This window comes from Xenopus tropicalis, chromosome 1 (genome assembly GCF_000004195.4).
Source record: "Xenopus tropicalis strain Nigerian chromosome 1, UCB_Xtro_10.0, whole genome shotgun sequence".
In the NCBI taxonomy this organism is placed as follows: domain Eukaryota; kingdom Metazoa; phylum Chordata; class Amphibia; order Anura; family Pipidae; genus Xenopus; species Xenopus tropicalis.
The window spans coordinates 217,187,733-217,210,588 of NC_030677.2; the positions used below are offsets into that span (position 1 = coordinate 217,187,733).

At 50.4% G+C, this 22,856-nt stretch overlaps 1 protein-coding gene across 3 annotated transcripts in view; it reads right to left on the reverse strand.

Moving 5' to 3' along the window:
* LOC100485792 (myosin-3) overlaps nucleotides 1-22,856 on the reverse strand; it is a 64,096-nt gene that overhangs the window by 12,961 nt on the left and 28,279 nt on the right. The window contains exons 7-24 of one of the 3 annotated variants that reach the window (XM_031895061.1): nucleotides 21,197-21,296; nucleotides 19,768-19,893; nucleotides 19,511-19,619; nucleotides 18,208-18,324; nucleotides 17,755-17,855; nucleotides 16,384-16,470; nucleotides 14,979-15,044; nucleotides 14,560-14,673; nucleotides 13,699-13,810; nucleotides 12,291-12,337; nucleotides 11,316-11,375; nucleotides 10,926-11,045; nucleotides 8,026-8,111; nucleotides 6,591-6,638; nucleotides 4,673-4,720; nucleotides 4,505-4,596; nucleotides 3,561-3,707; nucleotides 2,823-2,929 (exon numbers count right to left, since the gene is read on the reverse strand). In XM_031895061.1, coding sequence (XP_031750921.1) covers nucleotides 2,823-2,929; nucleotides 3,561-3,707; nucleotides 4,505-4,596; nucleotides 4,673-4,720; nucleotides 6,591-6,638; nucleotides 8,026-8,111; nucleotides 10,926-11,045; nucleotides 11,316-11,375; nucleotides 12,291-12,337; nucleotides 13,699-13,810; nucleotides 14,560-14,673; nucleotides 14,979-15,044; nucleotides 16,384-16,470; nucleotides 17,755-17,855; nucleotides 18,208-18,324; nucleotides 19,511-19,619; nucleotides 19,768-19,893; nucleotides 21,197-21,296 — 1,687 coding nt within the window. Of the gene's footprint in view, nucleotides 1-2,822; nucleotides 2,930-3,560; nucleotides 3,708-4,504; nucleotides 4,597-4,672; nucleotides 4,721-6,590; nucleotides 6,639-8,025; nucleotides 8,112-10,925; nucleotides 11,046-11,315; nucleotides 11,376-12,290; nucleotides 12,353-13,698; nucleotides 13,811-14,559; nucleotides 14,674-14,978; nucleotides 15,045-16,383; nucleotides 16,471-17,754; nucleotides 17,856-18,207; nucleotides 18,325-19,510; nucleotides 19,620-19,767; nucleotides 19,894-21,196; nucleotides 21,297-22,856 lie in introns of all 3 variants that reach the window. The other 2 variants (XM_031895060.1, XM_031895062.1) reach the window with 2 other exon arrangements.

The following is a 22,856-nucleotide window of genomic DNA, read 5'->3' on the forward strand; positions in this document are numbered from 1 at the left end:
AAGGGTCAAGGCCGTAAAACCATACTGGATGCCCGGGATCTCCAGGCCCCGACACTGCACCACAAACAGGAATGCTACTGTAACGGGAATCCCAGAATGGGCTCAGGAATACTTCCAGAAACCATTGTCAGTGAATCCACCGTGCCATCCGCCGCTGCCAGCTGAAACTCTACAGTGCAAAGAAGAAGCCATTTCTAAGCAAGATCCACAAGCTCAGGCGGTTTCACTGGGCCAGGGATCATTTAAAATGGAGTGTGGCAAAATGGAAGACTGTTCTGTGGTCAGACGAGTCACGATTCGAAGTTCTTTTTGGAAATCTGGGACGCCATGTCATCCGGACCAAAGAGGACAAGGACAACCCAAGTTGTTATCAACGCTCAGTTCAGAAGTCTGCATCTCTGATGGTATGGAGTTGCATGAGTGCGTGTGGCATGGGCAGCTTGCATGTCTGGAAAGGCAGCATCAATGCAGAAACATATATTCAGGTTCTAGAACAACATATGCTCCCATCCAGACGTCATCTCTTTCAGGGAAGAGCCTGCATTTTTCAACAAAATAATGCCAGACCCCATTCTGCATCAATCCCAACATCATAGCTGCGTAGGAGAAGGATCCGGGTACTGAAATGGCCAGTCTGCAGCCCAGATCTTTCCCCTATAGAGAACATTTGGCGCATCATAAAGAGGAAGGTGCCGACAAGAAGGGCCCCAAGACGATGGAACAGTTACGAGGCCTGTATTAGACTATGAAGGGAGAGCATTCCATATTCCTAAACTTGACAAACTGCTCTCCTCGGTCCCCAGACGTCTGACGTGTGTAAGAAGAAGGGGGAATGCCACACAGTGAGAGTTGTAAGAAGAAGGGGAGATGCCCACACAGTGAGAGTTGGAAGAAGAAGGGGAGGTGCCACACAGTGAGAGTAGTAAGAAGAAGGGGAGGATGCCACACAGTGAGAGTTGTAAGAGAATGGGGAGATGCCACACAGTGAGCCTAGTTGGAAGAAGAAGGGGAGATGCCACACAGTGAGAGTTGTAAGAAGAAGGGGAGATGCCACACAGTGAGAGTTGTAGAAGAAGGGGAGGATGCCACACAGCTGAGAGTTGTAAGAAGAAGGGGAGATGCCACACAGTGAGAGTTGTAAGAGAAGGGGAGGATTGCCACACAGTAGAGTTGTAAGAAAGGGGGTGCCACACAGTGAGAGTTGTAAGAAGAAGGGGAGGTGCCACACAGTGAGAGTTGAAGAAGAAGGGAGTGCCACCACAGTGAGTTGAAGAAGAAGGGAGGTGCCACACAGTGAGAGTTGTAAGAAGAAGGGGAGATGCCACACAGTTGAGAGTTGTAAGAAGAAGGGGAGATGCCACACAGTGAGAGTTGGAAGAAGAAGGGGAGGTGCCACACAGTGAGAGTTGTAAGAAGAAGGGGAGATGCCACACAGTGAGAGTTGAAGAAGAAGGGAGATGCCACACAGTGAGAGTTGGTAAGAAGAAGGGGAGTGCCACACAGTGAGAGTTGTAAGAAGAAGGGGAGGTGCCACACAGTGAGAGTTGGAAGAAGAAGGGGAGGTGCCACACAGTGAGAGTTGTAAGAAGAAGGGGAGATGCCACACAGTGAGAGTTGGAAGAAGAAGGGGAGGTGCCACACAGTGAGAGTTGGAAGAAGAAGGGGAGGTGCCACACAGTGAGAGTTGGAAGAAGAAGGGGAGATGCCACACAGTGAGAGTTGGAAGAAGAAGGGAGGTGCCACACAGGAGAGTTGGAAAGGAACGAAGGGGAGGGTGCCACACAGTGAGAGTTGGAAGAGAAGGGGAGTGCCACACAGTGAGAGTTGTAAGAAGAAGGGGAGGTGCCACACAGTGAGAGTGTAAGAAGAAGGGGAGGTGCCACACAGTGAGAGTTGTAAGAAGAAGGGGAGGTGCCACCACAGTGGAGTGTTGTAAGAAGAAGGGGAGATGCCACACAGTGCAGAGTTGCAAGAAGAAGGGGAGATGCCACACAGTGAGAGTTGGAAGAAGAAGGGGAGATGCCACACAGTGAGAGTTGGAAGAAGAAGGGGAATGCCACACAGTGAGAGTTGGAAGAAGAAGGGGAGGTGCCACACAGTGAGAGTTGGAAGAAGAAGGGGAGGTGCCACACAGTGAGAGTTGGAAGAAGAAGGGGAGGTGCCACACAGTGAGAGTTGTAAGAAGAAGGGGAGGTGCCACACAGTGAGAGTTGTAAGAAGAAGGGGAGGTGCCACACAGTGAGAGTTGGAAGAAGAAGGGGAGATGCCACACAGTGAGAGTTGTAAGAAGAAGGGGAGGTGCCACACAGTGGGGGGGAAAATGGCCTTGTCCCAACTTTTTTGGGATTTGTTGACACCATGAAATTCTGAATCAACATATTTTTCCCATAAAATGGAACATTTTCTCAGTTTAAACTTTTGTTCGGAGATTTATGTTCTATTCTGAATACAATATTACAAGTTGGCGCCTCCACATCATTGTGTTCAGTTTTTATTCACAATTTGTTTAGTGTCCCAACTTTTTTGGAATCCGGTTTGTATTTATTTATTATATCACTTGTCCTCCCTGTGTGTAATTGTGTATTCTGTAAGACTGTACAGCACTGCGTACCCTTGTGGCGCTTTATAAATAAAGTTATACATACATACATACATATGTGCCTACTGCTCCCATGATCCTCTCAGTGGGACACCCCAGGGTGCCACCTTCATTCCCTTCATCCCTCCTACTTTTATCTTCCTATTAACAACATTGGTATCAAGTCTCATTATTAATAGAGCGGCCGAGTGGCACCCCAATGGCGCCCCCTGCAGGCTCTCACCTCAATCAGCTGACTCCTTGGGCGAGGGACGGGGAGCTGGGGGGCTCGGCAAGGTCTTGGCAGCAGCGGTCTCTTCCGAGGGGCAGGAACTGGGGCAGCGAGAGACCCTGGGAAGAGAGTAACCGGTAAGAGAGGTCTCAGCCCAGTCAGGGAAGGCTACAGGGTAGGGAAGGGTAAGGAAAGAAGGGGTATAAAAAGGAAGGAAGTGGGAGGAAGAAGAGGAAAGGGTAGGAAGAGGAAGGAAGAGGCAGGAAGTGGCGGAAGGGGTAGGAAGACGAAGGAAGGGGCAGGAAGAGGAAGGAAGGGTAGGAAAGGGTAGGAAGGGGCAGAAAGGGGAAGGAAGGGGCAGGAAGAGGAAGGAAGGGGCAGGAAGAAGAGGAAAGGGTAGGAAGGGGAAGGAAGGGGCAGAAAGGGGAAGGAAGGGGAAGGAAGAGGAAGGAAGGGGAAGGAAGAATAGGAAAGCGTAGGAAGGGGCAGGAAGAGGAAGGAAGGGGAAGGAAGAAGAGGAAAGGGTAGGAAGGGGAAGGAAGGGGCAGGAAGAGGAAGGAAGGGGAAGGAAGAAGAGGAAAGGGTAGGAAGGGGAAGGAAGGGGCAGGAAGAGGAAGGAAGGGGAAGGAAGAAGAGGAAAGGGTAGGAAGGGGAAGGAAGGGGCAGGAAGAGGAAGGAAGGGTAGGAAGAAGAGGAAAGGGTAGGAAGGGGCAGGAAAGGGAACCATCACCACATCAGACTGTCACATACTGAGCTTCTCCTCTTCCTGCAGTCTCAGGCGCTCTCTCTCAGCTGCCTCCTCTCGCTCTCGTTGCTCCTGGAGGAGTCTCAGCTGCTGCTCCTTCATCTCCTTCAGCATCACCCGATACCTCCTGTGGCACAACATGCCCTTGTACCCTGGGGCAGTTACAGGGAGGAGTCAGAGGGCAAGTTTTACCCGTACATCTGGCACATTATATATTTCTTGGGTATTTAAATCTTGTAGAAACTACAATGTTCCCAAAGAGACTGCAAGTGAGGGGGTGAGAATACACTAAGGGCCCCTTTACCCTCCAATCCACTAACAGAACCAATAACGTGAGTGGCATTTACACCCCGCCCCCCATGCCCAGCTCCTGCGCAACTCCTGCAATTTCCCACGTGCCAAGCTTACCGGTCTGTAATCGCCAGGCAGAGAGCAGAATCTCCAGAAACAACATCAGCTCTTGGATGTACCACTGGGTCCCAGTGACCACCATTTAGGGATGCCAAAGAGACCCTAAGCATTGCCTGCTGCCCCTGCCAGTATTTACCACAGTGGGCAATTAAAGGACAAGGAAAGTGTAACAAACTGTAGTGGGCTCTGCAGAGCTAACAATTCAATCTATATCTATAACTGCTTAGCTGCTTAAATGCCAAAGTTTTACACAAATGGTTATTATAAACCCCCATAATGCACTGCTCCTGAGCTGAGACCAAGCCTAACAGTGTGAGCAATGGCTACTATACATTAGGGGCTTGGGAGTGAGGAACAGGGGTGCGGCACATAGTGACCCTAAGAATGCCCACCCTCCTATTGGCTGGCATCAATGTGACATGGTTACTATAGAGACACGAGTCAAATGCACGGAGATAGTGCTGATCTGTGCCACTGGGCACGGCTAATACCCCTGGCACCTACATTGGCATGCCTATAAGTGCCCATTAGAACTCACGCTTTTGGATCACAATGGCCGCATCCCGGAGCTCTACAAGGCGCCGCTGCAGTTGGTCCTGGTGCCAATATTTAAAGAACAGACGGGATTTCCTGGAAGAACAGAAAGAGAATTAGCAAAGAGAAATTCTCCCCAAATGCCCCCGAATATAAGTAAATGTGCACCTACCCACAGTGCCAGCCAATCAACTGCGCCGTCTCTGCGATCCGCTTACAGCTACAGAGGGACAGCCAATCAGTCAGCACCGAAGAACAAAACGGCCAATCAAATGAATCAACAGTAAATTAGCCTGAATAATGTAACAGTTACACAGACACACAGACAGGGGGGCGCTCCCATTAATGCCATTATACAGACACACAGACAGGGGGCGCTCCCATTAATGCCATTATACAGACACACAGGCAGGGGGCGCTCACATTAATGCCATTATACAGACACACAGACAGGGGGGCTGCCATTAATGCCATTATACAGACACACAGACAGGGGGGCGCTCACATTAATGCCATTATACAGACACACAGGCAGGGGGCACTCCCATTAATGCCATTATACAGACACACAGACAGGGGGCCTCCCATTAATGCCATTATAATGCCATTATACAGACACACAGACAGGGCGCTCCCATTAATGCCATTATACAGACACACAGACAGGGGCGCTCCCATTAATGCCATTATACAGACACACGGACAGGGGCGCTGCCATTAATGCCATTATACAGACACACAGACAGGGGGCGCTCACATTAATGCCATTATACAGACACACAGACAGGGGGCGCTCCCATTAATGCCATTATACAGACACACGGACAGGGGCGCTGCCATTAATGCCATTATACAGACACACAGACAGGGGGGCGCTCCCATTAATGCCATTATACAGACACACAGGCAGGGGGCACTCCCATTAATGCCATTATACAGACACACAGGCAGGGGGCGCTCCCATTAATGCCATTATACAGACACACAGACAGGGGGCGCTCCCATTAATGCCATTATACAGACACACAGGCAGGGGGCACTCCCATTAATGCCATTATACAGACACACAGGCAGGGGGGCTCCCATTAATGCCATTATACAGACACACAGGCAGGGGGCGCTCACATTAATGCCATTATACAGACACACAGGCAGGGGGCGCTCCCATTAATGCCATTATACAGACACACAGGCAGGGGGCGCTCCCATTAATGCCATTATACAGACACACAGGCAGGGGGCGCTCCCATTAATGCCATTATACAGACACACAGACAGGGGGCGCTGCCATTAATGCCATTATACAGACACACAGGCAGGGGGGCTGCCATTAATGCCATTATACAGACACACAGACAGGGGGCGCTGCCATTAATGCCATTATACAGACACACAGACAGGGGGCGCTCCCATTAATGCCATTATACAGACACACAGACAGGGGGCACTGCCATTAATACCATTATACAGACACACAGACAGGGGGCGCTGCCATTAATGCCATTATACAGACACACAGACAGGGGGCGCTCACATTAATGCCATTATACAGACACACAGGCAGGGGGCGCTCCCATTAATGCAATTATACAGACACACAGACAGGGGGCACTCCCATTAATGCCATTATACAGACACACAGACAGGGGGCACTCCCATTAATGCCATTATACAGACACACAGACAGGGGGCGCTCCCATTAATGCCATTATACAGACACACAGACAGGGGGCGCTCCCATTAATGCCATTATACAGACACACAGACAGGGGGCGCTGCCATTAATACCATTATACAGACACACAGACAGGGGGCGCTCCCATTAATGCCATTATACAGACACACAGACAGGGGGCGCTCCCATTAATGCCATTATACAGACACACAGGCAGGGGGCGCTGCCATTAATACCATTATACAGACACACAGACAGGGGGCGCTGCCATTAATGCCATTATACAGACACACAGGCAGGGGGCGCTCCCATTAATGCCATTATACAGACACACAGACAGGGGGCGCTCACATTAATGCCATTATACAGACACACAGACAGGGGGCGCTCACAATAAACAATAATTTGAACTCACCTTTCTCTGCTCACTTCTGCCCCAGGTGTGAGGAGGAGGATCCCAAACCTATAATCAAAATTTTACACAAAGATTTACCCTTATTTTGGGCATCTATGGTACCTAATGGCCTGTATATACTCACTGATATTGCCACGTGCCATTCCTGCTGCCAGTCCCACCTACCGACAGTCTCTATTGCCCCAGGGCCCCTCCTGTCTCTACCCCTGCCCCATACTCAGTACCGACAGCCTCCCTATTGCCCCAGGGGCCCCTCCTGTCTCTACCCCTGCCCCATACTCAGTACCGAGAGTCTCCCTATTGCCCCAGGGCAGCTCCTGTCTCTACCCCTGCCCCATACTCAGTACCGACAGTCTCCCTATTGCCCAGGGGCCCCTCCTGTCTCTACGCCTGCCCCATACTCAGTACCGACAGTCTCCCTATTGCCCCAGGGCTCCTCCTGTCTCTACCCCTGCCCCATACTCAGTACCGACAGTCTCCCTATTGCCCTGGGCCCCTCCTGTCTCTACCCCTGCCCCATACTCAGTACCGACAGTCTCCCTATTGCCCCAGGGGCTCCTCCTGTCTCTACCCCTGCCCCATACTCAGTACCGACAGTCTCCCTATTGCCCCAGGGCTCCTCCTGTCTCTACCCCTGCCCCATACTCAGTACCGACAGTCTCCCTATTGCCCTGGGCCCCTCCTGTCTCTACCCCTGCCCCATACTCAGTACCGACAGTCTCCCTATTGCCCAGGGCTCCTCCTGTCTCTACCCTGCCCCATACTCAGTACCGACAGTCTCCCTATTGCCCTGGGCCCCTCCTGTTTCTACCCCTGCCCCATACTCAGTACGACAGTCTCCCTATTGCCCTGGGCCCCTCCTGTCTCTACCCCTGCCCCATACTCAGTACCGACAGTCTCCCTATTGCCCAGGGGCCCCTCCGGTCTCTACCCCTGCCCCATACTCAGTACCGACAGTCTCCCTATTGCCCAGGGGCCCTCCGGTCTCTACCCCTGCCCCATACTCAGTACCGACAGTCTCCCTATTGCCCCAGGGCCCCTCCTGTCTCTACGCCTGCCCCATACTCAGTACCGACAGTCTCCCTATTGCCCCAGGGCAGCTCCTGTCTCTACCCCTGCCCCATACTCAGTGTCGACAATCACCCTATTGCCCCAGGGGCCCCTCCTGTCTCTACCCCTGCCCCATACTCAGTACGACAATCACCCTATTGCCCAGGGCAGCTCCTGTCTCTACCCCTGCCCCATACTCAGTGTCGACAATCACCCTATTGCCCAGGGGTCCCTCCTGTCTCTACCCCTGCCCCATACTCAGTGTCGACAATCACCCTATTGCCCAGGGGTTCCTCCTGTGTCTGACCCTGCCCCATACCCAGTGCCAGTTGCCCTATGGCTGTACAAATGCCCCAGTTAGGGGGCCAATAAGGGGGGAACTGACCGTGCCACAAACTCTTGGACAGAAGGTCTCCAGGAGAAGCCATCCCTGCGGATCCGCAGAGTCTCCATCAGGCCATTGTAGCGAAGCTGTGGGACAAGGAATTGGCACATTAGGGGGGGTTCTCCAACTTTGCCAATAAACAGGCCCCCCAGCTATCTGGCTGATTTGGGGCCCAGGATAGGAAAGACGGGTGCAGGAGTTTGTATTTGTAGCTACACCCCCCCCCCCCCCCCCCATTCCCTAGGAACAGAAATCATTCAGAGAGTCCAAAAGAAAATGTTTCCTTCTTTGTGTATCTGATCCAGCGGCCCCGACCCATTGAGTCCAAGCTCAAAATATGGCACAGGGTATAGAGCAGACTCTGCGGAATACAATGGGTTAAGGTTCCTGTGTAAGAACTAAAGCCATTGTACAACCCCTTCCCAAAAATATTGGGACACTGAGTAAAATGTGAACAAGAAGTGACTGGGGGGGGGGGGGGCAAATCTCCGCTCATTTGCAATTTGGTGGCAGCAACGTGTTCCCAAAAAGCTGGGGGTGAGGGGCACGTTCCCCACTGGGTTGCACCCCCTCTTCTTTCCCCAACTCTTTTAATTGTTTGGGAAGGGAGGAGTCTAGTGATGAGCAGTAAGTTCAGTATATAAAACATGGCATTTCTATCCAAATTGATTAGTAAGGTTTAGTTCTCCTTTAAGGTAAAGTTCCCTCTAATTCCCCCTCGGGTACGTGCAACAAATAACAACCAATCATTTTGTGTCTTACACTTACAGCCCAGTTCTAAATCCAGTCTGCTTGGGCCGCAGTATATAGATTATATAGCGTATGCAGAGTATATAGAGTAGTATATAGAGTATACAGAGTAGTATATAGAGTAGTATATAGAGTAGTATATAGAGTAGTATATAGAGTAGTATATAGAGTAGTATATAGAGTATACAGAGTAGTATATAGAGTAGTATATAGAGTATAGATTAGTAGATAGAGTATACAGAGTAGTATATAGAGTATATAGAGTATAGATTAGTATATAGAGTATACATTAGTATATAGAGTAGTATATAGAGTATAGATTAGTATACAGAGTAGTATATAGAGTATAGATTAGTATACAGAGTATAAGGAGTATACAAAGTATACAGAGCATAAAGAGTATAACGAGTATAAGTAGTATACAGAGTATATACAGTATAAAGAGTATAAAGAGTATATAGAGTGTACAGAGTGTACAGAGTATATAGAGTTTACAGAGTAGTATATACAGTATAAAGAGTATACAGAGTAGTATATAGAGTATACAGAGTATATATAGTATACAGAGTGTACAGAGTATATAGAGTATACTGAGTAGTATATAGAGTATACAGAGTATATAGAGTATACAGAGTGTACAGAGTATATAGAGTATACAGGGTATATAGAGTATACAGAGTATATAGAGTATACAGAGTATATAGAGTATACAGAGTGTACAGAGTATATAGAGTATACAGAGTGTACAGAGTATATAGAGTATACAGAGTAGTATATAGAGTATACAGAGTGTACAGAGTAGTATATAGAGTATACAGAGTATATAGAGTATAGATTAGTATACAGAGTAGTATATAGAATATAGATTAGTATACAGAGTAGTATATAGAGTATAGATTAGTATACAGAGTATATAGAGTATAGATTAGTATATAGAGAAAAACACCAGTATATAGAATATACAGAGTATATAGAGTATATAGAGTATACAGCGTGTACAGAGTAGTACATAGAGTATACAAAGTGTACAGAGTATATAGAGTATACAGAGTGCACAGAGTATATAGAGTATACAGAGTGCACAGAGTAGTATATAGAGTATACAGAGTGTACAGAGTAGTACATAGAGTATACAGAGTGTACAGAGTAGTATATAGAGTATACAGAGTGTACAGAGTAGTATATAGAGTATACAGAGTGTACAGAGTAGTATATAGAGTATATAGAGTATACAGAGTGTACAGAGTAGTATATAGAGTATATAGAGTATACAGAGTGTACAGAGTAGTATATAGAGTATACAGAGTGTACAGAGTAGTATATAGAGTATATAGAGTATACAGAGTGTACAGAGTAGTACACAGAGTATACAGAGTAGTATATAGAGTATACAGAGTGTACAGAGTAGTATATAGAGTATACAGAGTGTACAGAGTAGTATATAGAGTATATAGAGTATACAGAGTGTACAGAGTAGTATATAGAGTATACAGAGTGTACAGAGTAGTATATAGAGTATACAGAGTGTACAGAGTAGTATATAGAGTATATAGAGTATACAGAGTGTACAGAGTAGTATATAGAGTATACAGAGTGTACAGAGTAGTATATAGAGTATATAGAGTATACAGAGTGTACAGAGTAGTATATAGAGTATACAGAGTGTACAGAGTAGTATATAGAATATATAGAGTATACAGAGTGTACAGAGTAGTATATAGAGTATACAGAGTGTACAGAGTAGTATATAGAGTATACAGAGTGTACAGAGTAGTATATAGAGTATATAGAGTATACAGAGTGTACAGAGTAGTATATAGAGTATACAGAGTGTACAGAGTAGTATATAGAGTATATAGAGTATACAGAGTGTACAGAGTAGTATATAGAGTATACAGAGTGTACAGAGTAGTATATAGAATATATAGAGTATACAGAGTGTACAGAGTAGTATATAGAGTATACAGAGTGTACAGAGTAGTATATAGAATATATAGAGTATACAGAGTGTACAGAGTAGTATACAGAGTGTACAGAGTAGTATATAGAGTATACAGAGTAGTACATAGAGTATACAGAGTATATAGTATACAGTAGAGTATATACATATAGAAAACTGTTTGTTGGCACCACAAGTGCTCGTCTCTCACCTGGTTCAGGACCGTTTGGGTCTCCAGGAGACCGGGCTCATTTTGGCTGTTGGGTTTAATACAGCGGATAAAGTGGGGCTCAGCGAGGTACATCTTCTCCATAAGGACGGCCAGAGAGTGCTGAGGGGAGGCGAGAGACAGTGGGAATGATATGAGCAAACCCTGCCAGAGACCTACAGCTCCGGGAGACTTGGGGGGCTGCTGTTTGGATGCGAGATGCAAGGCACCCCCCATGTTGGGATGGGCTGAAATGACAGCAATTATTAGACGGAAGCTGTGTCGGGGCACCGGCTGGGGTAGGTTCCATGCAGGGCACCGAGGGGCAGTCACACAGGGCTGGAGGGCAGTTGGGTAGATACAGCCAGGAGCTGTAGATAAAAATAAACTTACCCGAAACTGAGCCCCCACAGATATCTTGCGTGAAGAACCCTTCTCTTGGGAAACCTTCACCTACGGTACAATGGAAGAAGGTTCCGGTAAGGTTCTGTTAGGCCTCAGAGTGCGATCCAATATGGACACCGGTAGGACCGGCTCAGCAATACTGTAGTATTAGTGAACTGAATAACAGAGTAGATTAAGGCTGAGATTAGCTGCCCGTGATTGGTCGCTGCTACAGCAGCAGCTCAACTCTCCCAAATGCCTTTCCCCAGAACAGTAGGAGTCGGCGGCAGAAAGGCCTACACAGCGCTTCGGTTTCCTGAAGTTGCACAAAGTTGCAGGAGAACTAAAGCGATGCCTTGGCCTTTCCGTGGCCAACTCCTATTGTTCTTGTGGAAAGGCATCTGGGAGAGTTTAGTCGTCCGCGGTAGCAGAGCTCTATCATGGGCAACTAACTGGCTCTGTGGGCCACTAGCCTTAGGTGGATTGGAGAGACTAGAATGGACATATCACAGTGTTACAGTAGGTCTCTCCTATGTGATTCTAAAGACTTTTATAGTCGTTTACTAAGAAAAAAAAAACACAGAAGAAATGCCCTTTACTTTGTTAAAGAAAAACCTACAAAAGCAATAAATGATGAAAGAAAGTGGAGATACAGAATATAAGTGGGTGTAACGCAGACTGGGGGTACAGGCTCGGGTACTGGGGTTTCTTGGGAAGGAATAGAGGACAGCGGGGGGCACTAGAGACATGAGGGTCAGACTGGAAGACAACTTGATGAAGACAGGTTGGACACACAGAGGAAGGGCGGGTAGAACCGATATTGCCCGGGGCAATTTGTATTGAGCTACTCATGTAAATGGGGCAACTGAGAATGGGGCAAAAGAACTGGGCTGTTGGGCTCAAAACTGGGAATGTGACAGAAGCAGTAACAGGAGGCAAAGGAAACGGAACGTTAGGAAGGTGGGTTCCACCAATGGCACTGACCTTAGCCCTCTGCTGCGGTGTTAGAGTTCCTGTCCTGGAAATGCTGGCTGCAAAACAATATACTATTATGGATAACATCAATGCCAAAAGATGATTCGCTTTCCAAGGCAGAATAGTCTGTAATGGGCGGGATCTCAGGAGAGGAAAGCCAATAGCAGAAAGGTTCCCACGATGGGAATAATGCTCCAAAAGGCATGATATTCTGCAGTTTTCCGAGACTACAGGTCAATAATGACCAGTTTTCCAAAGGAAGGGTAGTCAATAATGGCAAGGTTCCAAAGGCAGGACAGGGTCCCAGATATATCAGCCAGTCATAGAACGCAAAATAACAGTGACAAGATAGAACAGATACTGGAAACATTCTCAGGTACAGCCAATAGCAGAAAGATTCCATAGAGAAGATATAACAATGGAAAGGTTTCCATATAGGACACACAATGATGGTCGGGTTCCCAAGACAGCTTACCCTTTACAGAAGAGCTTTCCATGGTAGACTAGACCTAACTGGTGGCTGCAGGCCGGATGTAGCCCCCCAAGAGATTTTTATGGCCCCATGCATGCCTGAGTTTTCCACTCGGACACTCCACTATGACTTTCTTTTTATTTAGAATGGAAATAGTGTATAACTAGCCCAATGCATGGGAAAGCTTGGACAGTGCTTGCCTATAAAATAAACCAGAGGATTCCACCAACTGTAGGGCAGCAGCCAATGGGACAGCTCATAAAGAAAAGTCTCCTAGGATAGCCAATATGGAACAGGACAGTCAATAAAGGACAAGCCAATAACAAACAAATCCCAAGAAAGCACAGCCAATTATAGAAAGGTTCCCAGATAGGCTAGCCAATAAAGGACGGGATTGCATGACAGGACTCTGTGATGAAAAAGTTTCAAAATATGATGACGTAAATCATGAAAAATTCCTGTTCTGAGGAAAATGTTGGCATTACAATAACAGAACATATTCAGGGTCTGATAATATCATAACCCAGAATGGAAAGGCCAGAGTATTGGGGTTAGAAATGACGCCCAACAATGGTTCTAGGATGGAACAGCAAGGAATGGTCAGATTCTAGAGGCAGCGCATGGAATGGACCAACTAATGCTCATTGTGGGGGGGGGGGGGCTACATGGTTCTGCCAGCCATCAACTCCTGCACCGGGGATGGAAGACCCTTGCACTCATAAAGGTAATTACATACCCCCCGCTATTTATTTATCTTGTATGTCATCATGGCACTCAGTCTCCCCCACACACAATATTCCTTGTACCCAGGGGTCCCAACGCCACCCCGTTATTCAAGCATTTGCTTTGTGCAGTTCCCTCCCCGTGCCACACAGAGACACCACTGAAGGCTTTACTTGTGCCGCGCACCCTCCGGGGGCCTTTCCACCATGCCTGCCAGGTTACCTGTAAACAAGATGCTTATTAGGGAGGTCTCGCTGCTTATAAAGAGGCGGTTGATGTTGGTCGGGAGAGCGTCACGATTCTTCTCTAGAAACCCAGCAGCCGAGTACTTGATCTGAACGTCGCAAGAGTGAGATAGAGAAGAATCAGGGTAAGTGGAGGAGGCAGAAAGCAACAGATATAAAGGGCAGGAAGAAGGAGGAGGTAATTTAAAGCCTTAGATTTCATAATAAGGGGGTTCAATTGGAATGGGGAGAAGCTCAGACCAGCAGTTACCAGCCTGCAGGCTCCACTCACTAAGGGAGGGAACACTTGCTCTCCCCAACCTCACAACTTACTTCTCACCGCTCACTAGGTTTTGCCCCCGGGGGGGGGGAATGCCACCCAAGATGGAGATTCGGACGCTGGTGCTTGAGGCAGATGTAACTACTTGACTGCTGTTGCAAGGCTACCACCCCGGGGTATAACTTTAACTATAAGACTACCCATGAGAACATTGGTGGAGTCACTAAATCAAGCAATCTCTATGGTCAAACGGACACCTCATGTGGGAATAAATATGCCCCACACAAATCCCAAAGGTTCAACTGCCATTGTGCATGGACTGCCCTCCAGGTTCAACTCAACCTTGTCTTTTTATGGCTTTTACTTATAATACTTATTTAAAAACTTATTAAAAAAAAAGATGAAGGACAATTATGGGGGAGAAAAGAAAGATAAATATTCCCTTGAAAAGAAGAGCAATTTAAGACAAGTGCAGTAAGAAGTAGGACAGTAGGTGAGGAGGCCAAATAACCAGGAGAACTTAGTGGAGAATACCGGTAACTGGGAGATTACGGCAAGAAGGGGCAGCAGATCCAATACCTTCCCAGCATAATGGTGGATGGCGAATCCTGGCTCAAAGCCCCTGCCGCGCTCGTACAGAGGACTCTCACGGTACGTACTGTTCAGCTTCTCCACAAAGGAAACATCTGTGGCCTGAAATGTCAGAAGAAAACTCAGAGGCTTAAAGCAGGGTAGGTAGAACCCCATCATGTCCTGGTCCCTCACAGAAACCTCAATATACCCTTCCTGGTGGATCCCACCAGACCCAACAGTGCACAGGTAAGTAGAAACTTCTCACATCCTGACGGAACAATTGAGATACTAAAGGGGAATATTACACTTAGGGTATTGGGGTTAGAGATTAAAGAATGCTTTTACATGCCCTTTATGCTGCCCTTTATGCTGGAGGACCCATCATACATGCGATTGCTACAAACAAATAATAAAAAGAACATTACCTGTGGGAAAGAGCTTTGTTCATCCAGAAGGGAAAGAATTCCCCACGGCCGGGCCAGGAACAGCTCCTTAAATCAACCAAAGCAGACAAGAACGTGTGGTTAACCCAGTGGGGGCAGTATTTCATTATCATGGCAGATACAGGGGAGGAACATAGTTATGGGGCAGAAATAAGTTCCAGCTAATCGGAAGGTAGGAGCCCAATTGTGGAGCAGGGGCAGTTTCAGGAGATACAGGGGTAACAATAGAGCAGGGCTGTTAATAAGGAGCAGCAATTAGTACAAGGTAAATAGAGAGGAGGGGCTCTGTCAGTAAACAGGAAAACGTTAGGATTGGTGGGAGAAGACTTGGACTTGAGAAGGACAGGTTGAGGGTACTTATGGGGGGGGGGGGGGGTTATGGGGTAAGAAAAGACTGAGAGTAGATTTGGTGAGAGCCCGGTTAGAGGCCAGGAATGAGTTCAGGGGTATATGGAACGGTTGAACCTTTTACGGTTATAGGCCAGTGAAAGGTTCCGTTTAGGGAAAGGTGGGAATCCTATTACAGATTCAGGGCAGACAGGGGAGAGTTTTACAGAATAAGGATGTGTTCTAAGTAGATATAAGGCAAAGAGTACTGGTTATAGAGCAGAGGCTGCATTAGCGGAGGTTCAGGGGGTTCCATTGTTCTAGGGCAGGGATTGGATTAAGGGTGGTTCAGGGGGACCCTTGTTATATAGAAGAGGCTGGATTAGCGGAGGTTGAGGGGGTTCCATTGTTATAGAGTAGGGACTGGATTAGGGGAGGTTCATGGGGGACCCTTGTTATATAGAAGGGGCTGGATTAGCTGAGGTTGAGGGGGTTCCATTGTCATAGAGTAGGGGCTGGATTAGGGGAGGTTCAGGGGGTTCCCTTGTTCTAGAGCAGGGACTGGATTAAGGGAGGTTCAGGGAGTTCCCTTGTTCTAGAGCAGAGGCTGCATTAGCGGAGGTTCAGGGGGTTCCATTGTTCTTGAGCAGGGATTGGATAAAGGGAGGTTCAGGGGTTCCCTTGTTCTAGAGCAGGGACTGGATTAAGGGATTTTCAGGGGGTTCCCTTGTTCTAGAGCAGGGACTGGATTAAGGGAGGTTCAGGGAGTTCCCTTGTTCTAGAGCAGAGGCTGCATTAGCGGAGGTTCAGGGATTCCATTGTTCTTGAGCAGGGATTGGATTAACAGAGGTTCAGGGGTTCCCTTGTTCTAGAGCAGGGACTGGATTAAGAGAGTTTCAGGGGGTTCCCTTGTTCTAGAGCAGGGACTGGATTAAGGGAGGTTCAGGGGGTTCCCTTGTTCTAGAGTAGAGGCTGGATTAAGGGAGGTTCAGGGGGGACCCTTGCTATAGAGTAGGGATAGGCAAACAGGGAATAAAGAAGGGAAAGCCGGGGTCGGTACCAGGGTGGCTTGGTTGTTACTGAAGGGCACAGCTTCCCGTTCCATTCCTTCTTCCTTGTAATGCTGCTCCTCCATTAGGAAGATGTGCTGGGGAGACAACGTGAGGGTAAGAGACCTGTATGTACATTTACTGCCACATAAAGTTACTCAGCATTGGAAGCTGGTAGGGGCCACAGAGTAGCAGAAATGCCCCAAGAGCTCATGTTCTTGGCCAGCCCTTGGGCTACTTATATTCCTGTTGCGTGTTATATGAAGTTCCACTCTCTGGGCTCCAAGTGCTTCTCCCAGCTCCTCAACGAGTGGCCCCAGTTATCAGACGCGAGGGACCCACACATTGGGTTAATGCTGGTTTAACCCAATAAACTTCATGGGCGACCCTAACAGGGGGGGGCCCTAACAAACATGGGGCGACCGTCTCTCCTCTAGGACCTGTCCTTATAGTAAGGTTTGTGGGTCAAAAGCATGCACGCTAATGGGGGACAGTTTTGTCGCGGTACCCTGCTTGTCGGGAGGTCCCAGTACAGGGGTACAGTCATATGCAAAGGGACAAAGGGGGTGCGGTGGGGTGGCGACTCCGGCACAAGTACTTGCTATTCAGCCCATGGATAATGATTTCCATTCCTGCCCATAACAATCTTTATGAACCTTTCATTCCCTCCTTATGGAACTTTGAGCCCCAATCTGTGTTGCCATTGGCAGGACCCGCAGCACTGGGGTACCCAGTTAATAGCGTGGCCCTTTCCAGGGATGTCCCTCCCCCCTCCTGTAACTGTCTCTAAAATGAATTGGGGGTGCTGGGTGCAATTATTGGCTCTTCTCAGAGGTCCAACTGTTCATACTCAGTGCCAACAACCTCAGAGAAGTGGCACCAGATGGCACCCACCAACCAGGTAAGAAACGAGGCAGGTTTGAGGGGGGGTCCCCAGTAATGCGCCTTGGCAGGGGAACCCGCTATAATGAAGAGATCCAATTTAATAGGTTAATAGGCCTCATATGCAGGAACAGGACCGGTACCGGCATGACTGGCACAGTGCCAACCAACCTTGCTTTAGACCAGCTTCAACGGCAAGAACTATTCCTGCAGTCAATCTTATGGCCAACCTGTGGCCCTCTCACAGCGCCCTGCTGTTGTGCCCACTAAGCACTATACTATGTGCCAACCAATAACCATCCTTTGGCAGAGCATCTGATTGGTGCAGCCGAGAGGGAGAAGGGCGTAAAAGGTTCCAGTTTACCTATGACCACACCCCCTTTTGATCAGGCACCAAACTGGGCCAGGTTACACCTAAAATTGACTTTGGGCTGAATTTCTTCCATTCTTGGTCCCTCCCACAAACTGCCCAGGGGGCTCCGCTTGGTACAAATACTCACGTGATTGAAGAAGTTCTGCAGCTGCTCATTGGCCAGATTAATGCAAAGCTGCTCAAAGCGATTTACGGAGAAATTCTCAAAACCAAAAATATCCAGAATTCCTGAAAGAAACAGAACAGGGAAGTCCGGAGACCGCACCTACCGAGGCTCCGCCCATGGGTGACACGGGGGTCCCGAGTAGGGAGATTTAGGCAAAAACAATACGAATTGTGGGAAAGACATCACATGATGCTCTACTAATCCATTGTAAGGATTCCTATAGGTTTGATTACAAATGTGGGGGGGTCACTAGGGCTCCCCTATTAGCCAACCTGCCTGTAAGGGGGGGGACCCATACAGACATAGATAGTGCCCAGGTTGGAGTTAAATGAGGAGCCCAGTACCCCATATCTGTACAATCTGTATTGGGACGTATGGGGGGGCCCATGTATAAAGTCTAACCCCCCCACTCACCGATCTCCTGCAGCTCCTTCCCCATGTCCATGTCCCCCGCTAACAGCTCGTTGATTTTACACACGATCCATCCAAACAGGCGGGAATAGACTCCCCGGGCAATGGAGTCTCTGGAATCTAACAGTGAGGGAGGGCAGAAAGTTACACCCATAACTGCCCCACCCACAGGAAGTGACCTGCAGCAATAGTGCCCACCTGTCAGCTCCTGAGCAGCGGGAACGAATGGGGGCAGTTTGCACTTTGTATCTGGCAGAACCGCACGGGCCTCTGCGCTCTGTTTGGAACCCAAAAACTCGTGACTGCACTCGGCACCACTCTATCCAGCGGCGGGGGGGGGTTGGCTGCACTAGGAACCCCCTACCCAACATCCCCCGGCAGGGCATTCCCCAACCCCCTCACTGCCCTCACCGTGAGGAACCCCCTACCCAACATCCCCCGGCAGGGCATTCCCCAACCCCCTCACTGCCCTCACCGTGAGGAACCCCCTACCCAACATCCCCCGGCAGGGCATTCCCCAACCCCCTCACTGCCCTCACCGTGAGGAACCCCCTACCCAACACCCCCCGGCAGGGCATTCCCCAACCCCCTCACTGCCCTCACCGTGAGGAACCCCCTACCCAACATCCCCCGGCAGGGCATTCCCCAACCCCCTCACTGCCCTCACCGTGAGGAACCCCCTACCCAACATCCCCCGGCAGGGCATTCCCCAACCCCCTCACTGCCCTCACCGTGAGGAACCCCCTACCCAACACCCCCCGGCAGGGTATTCCCCAACCCCCTCACTGCCCTCACCGTGAGGAACCCCCTACCCAACATCCCCCGGCAGGGCATTCCCCAACCCCCTCACTGCCCTCACCGTGAGGAACCCCCTACCCAACACCCCCCGGCAGGGTATTCCCCAACCCCCTACCCAACACCCCCCGGCAGGGTATTCCCCAACCCCCTCACTGCCCTCACCGTGAGGAACCCCCTACCCAACACCCCCCGGCAGGGTATTCCCCAACCCCCTACCCAACAACCCCCGGCAGGGCATTCCCCAACCCCCTCACTGCCCTCACCGTGAGGAACCCCCTACCCAACATCCCCCGGCAGGGCATTCCCCAACCCCCTCACTGCCCTCACCGTGAGGAACCCCCTACCCAACACCCCCCGGCAGGGCATTCCCCAACCCCCTCACTATGAGGAACCCCCCCTACCCGTGCAGCCTGTTTGGGTGCTTTGCCTGGCACTGCCATCCCTTTATTTGCGTAAAGCTGTCCCTACGCCCCCCAAATCCGCTGGCCCTAATTACTGGGGGCCTCACCTTCGGCCTGCTGTTGGCTGTGCAGTCTGCGGATGGATTCCCCTCTGGTCAGTGATAGGGTGCAAGTCAGACAGCTCAGTAGCTCCTCCTCCTGAACCCCAAACTGGCCCTGGGGAAGAGAGAGGAATTATGGGAAATGATATGACCAGCTGCTGCCCCACATACCCACTGGGAAGGGCACCAATAATATATATTCATGAGCAGGGATGGCAGGGGGGCCCTGTGAATACCCCATTATATGTGTCGGGGAGACTTACCGCAGCAGCTTTCAGCCAGCCCATAGCTGTAGGGCACACCCCGACACCCCCACTTTCCTGAGGCTCAAACACCACGTTGCCCAGCGACAGGACCCCAGAAAGGATCACTTTTAGATCGAGTTCCTCCTGGTAAAACAGAGGCAGAACATGGATGAGAGAGTCCCTTCCCTGCGAGACCCTGTGGGGAACACAGTCCCTTCCCTGCGAGACCCCGTGGGGGAGACAGTCCCTTCCCTGCAAGACCCCGTGGGGGAGACAGTCCCTTCCCTGCAAGACCCCGTGGGGGAGACAGTCCCTTCCCTGTGAGACCCCGTGGGGGAGACAGTCCCTTCCCTGTGAGACTCCGTGGGGGAGACAGTCCCTTCCCTGTGAGACCCTGTGGGGGAGACAGTCCCTTCCCTGTGAGACCCTGTGGGGGAGACAGTCCCTTCCCTGTGAGACCCTGTGGGGGAGACAGTCCCTTCCCTGTGAGACCCTGTGGGGGAGACAGTCCCATCCCTGTGAGACCCTGTGGGGGAAGACAGTCCTTTCCCTGCGAGACCCTGTGGGGGAGACAGTCCCTTCCCTGTGAGACCCCGTGGGGGAAGACAGTCCCTTCCCTGTGAGACTCTGTGAGGAGACAGTCCTTTCCCTGTGAGACTCTGTGGGGAGACAGGTACAGTCTCTCAGGGCACAAATGGTGTAAATAACATGGAACTGTCCGACCTGCCTCCCAACCTCAATATGGACACTCTCTGCCAAGGGAACTCCATATGTCTGACAGGTAAATGTCTATAAGGGAAAGACCCTGGGGGGTCAGCAGTAGCCCTGAACCCTGAGAGGTAACACTGTACCCCAGCAGTAGCCCTGAACCCCCAGAGGTAACACTATACCCCAGCAGTAGCCCTGAACCCCCAGAGGTAACACTATACCCCAGCAGTAGCCCTGAACCCCCAGAGGTAACAGATGTAGTAGGGTAGCAGGCTGGTAGGCTATTGGGTAGCAGGCTGGTAGGCTATTGGGTAGCAGGCTGGTAGGCTATTGGGTAGCAGGCTGGTAGGCTATTGGGTAGCAGGCTGGTAGGCTATTGGGTAGCAGGCTGGTAGGCTATTGGGTAGCAGGCTGGTAGGCTATTGGGTAGCAGGCTGGTAGGCTATTGGGTAGCAGGCTGGTAGGCTATTGGGTAGCAGGCTGGTAGGCTATTGGGTAGCAGGCTGGTAGGCTATTGGGTAGCAGGCTGGTAGGCTATTGGGTAGCAGGCTAGTAGGCTATTGGGTAGCAGGCTGGTAGGCTATTGGGTAGCAGGCTGGTAGGCTATTGGGTAGCAGGCTGGTAGGCTATTGGATAGCAGGCTGGTAGGCTATTGGGTAGCAGGCTGGTAGGCTATTGGGTAGCAGGCTAGTAGGCTATTGGGTAGCAGGCAGTTCCAATAAGAATAAATGGCACTGACCTGTTCCTGGAAACCGACCATCCTCATGGCGTTGCACACCCGCTGGTACGACTCCACCCAATGACTGGGCGTTGCCTCTTCCCATTTGCTGCCAATGTACCTACAGACCAATCAGAATACAGCATGGGTTATGCAGTCCCACCACATACCCTCTGAGTAAGACAACAACTCTATTCACACAGAGGGGTATCTGTACCGACACCGTACCCACTGACACCCCACAGGGTCCCCTAGCACCCATAAGAGGTGACTTGACACCCACTGACACCCCACAGGGCCCCCTGGCACCCATGAGAGGCGTGACTGACACCCACTGACAGCACACAGGGCCCCCTGGCACCCATGAGAGGCGTGACTAGAGGTGACTGACACCCCACTGGGCCCCCTGGCACCTATGAGAGGTGACTGACACCCACTGACAGCCCCACAGGGCCCCCTGGCACCCATAAGAGGTGACTGACAGCCCCACAGGGCCCCCTGGCACCCATAAGAGGAGTGACTAGAGGTGACCGACACCACACTGGGCCCCCTGGCACCTATGAGAGGTGACTGACACCCACTGACAGCCCCACAGGGCCCCCTGGCACCCATAAGAGGAGTGACTAGAGGTGACTGACACCCCACAGGGCCCCCTGGCACCCATAAGAGGTGACTGACACCCACTGACAGCCCCACAGGGCCCCCTGGCACCCATAAGAGGAGTGACTAGAGGTGACTGACACCCCACAGGGCCCCCTGGCACCCATAAGAGGTGACTGACACCCACTGACAGCCCCACAGGGCCCCCTGGCACCCATAAGAGGAGTGACTAGAGGTGACTGACACCCCACAGGGCCCCCTGGCACCCATAAGAGGTGACTGACACCCACTGACAGCCCCACAGGGCCCCCTGGCACCCATGAGAGGTGACTGACACCCACTGACAGCACACAGGGCCCCCTGGCACCCATAAGAGGAGTGACTAGAGGTGACTGACACCCCACAGGGCCCCCTGGCACCCATAAGAGGTGACTGACACCCACTGACAACCCCACAGGGCCCCCTGGCACCCATGAGAGGTGACTGACACCCACTGACAGCCCCACCCAGAGATAAAAGCAATAATGTCGTTATTTCACAACCCTCGGAGATAAACATCGTCCCTACAATACTCTGAGTCACAATTTGCTTTTCTCTGGACTTTGCTTGAGGGAGCGTCTCCCTTACACGGGCGCAATTAACCCCTTCTTAGCCACAAGAGTGTAATAGGGTCCTAAGCAGGAGGGCCAGCGGCTCTCATTCATTTGCACTGCATGGATGCCAGCCAATCAGCAGGACAGGAAGTGATTGCAGAATGTGTTCCGGGCAGTTGGGCAGTTTAGGGTCTGTACTGGGGCTCATTGCCCCCCCCCATAAAGCTGCAACTAGTCAGGAACCCTCATATTAGTTGTATGGACTCTCCACTCTTAGCCAATGAGGCTCCTTCACCCCTACAGTCATAGGGTTCTTGGTGGCCTCCCCCAAGTCTCCTCCAGGCACACTCACTCACTTTTGGAGGGCTCCCCCAAGTCTCCTCCAGGCCCACTCGCTCACTTTTGGAGGGCTCCCTCAAGTCTCCTCCAGGCACACTCACTCACTTTTGGAGGGCTCCCCCAAGTCTCCTCCAGGCCCACTCGCTCAC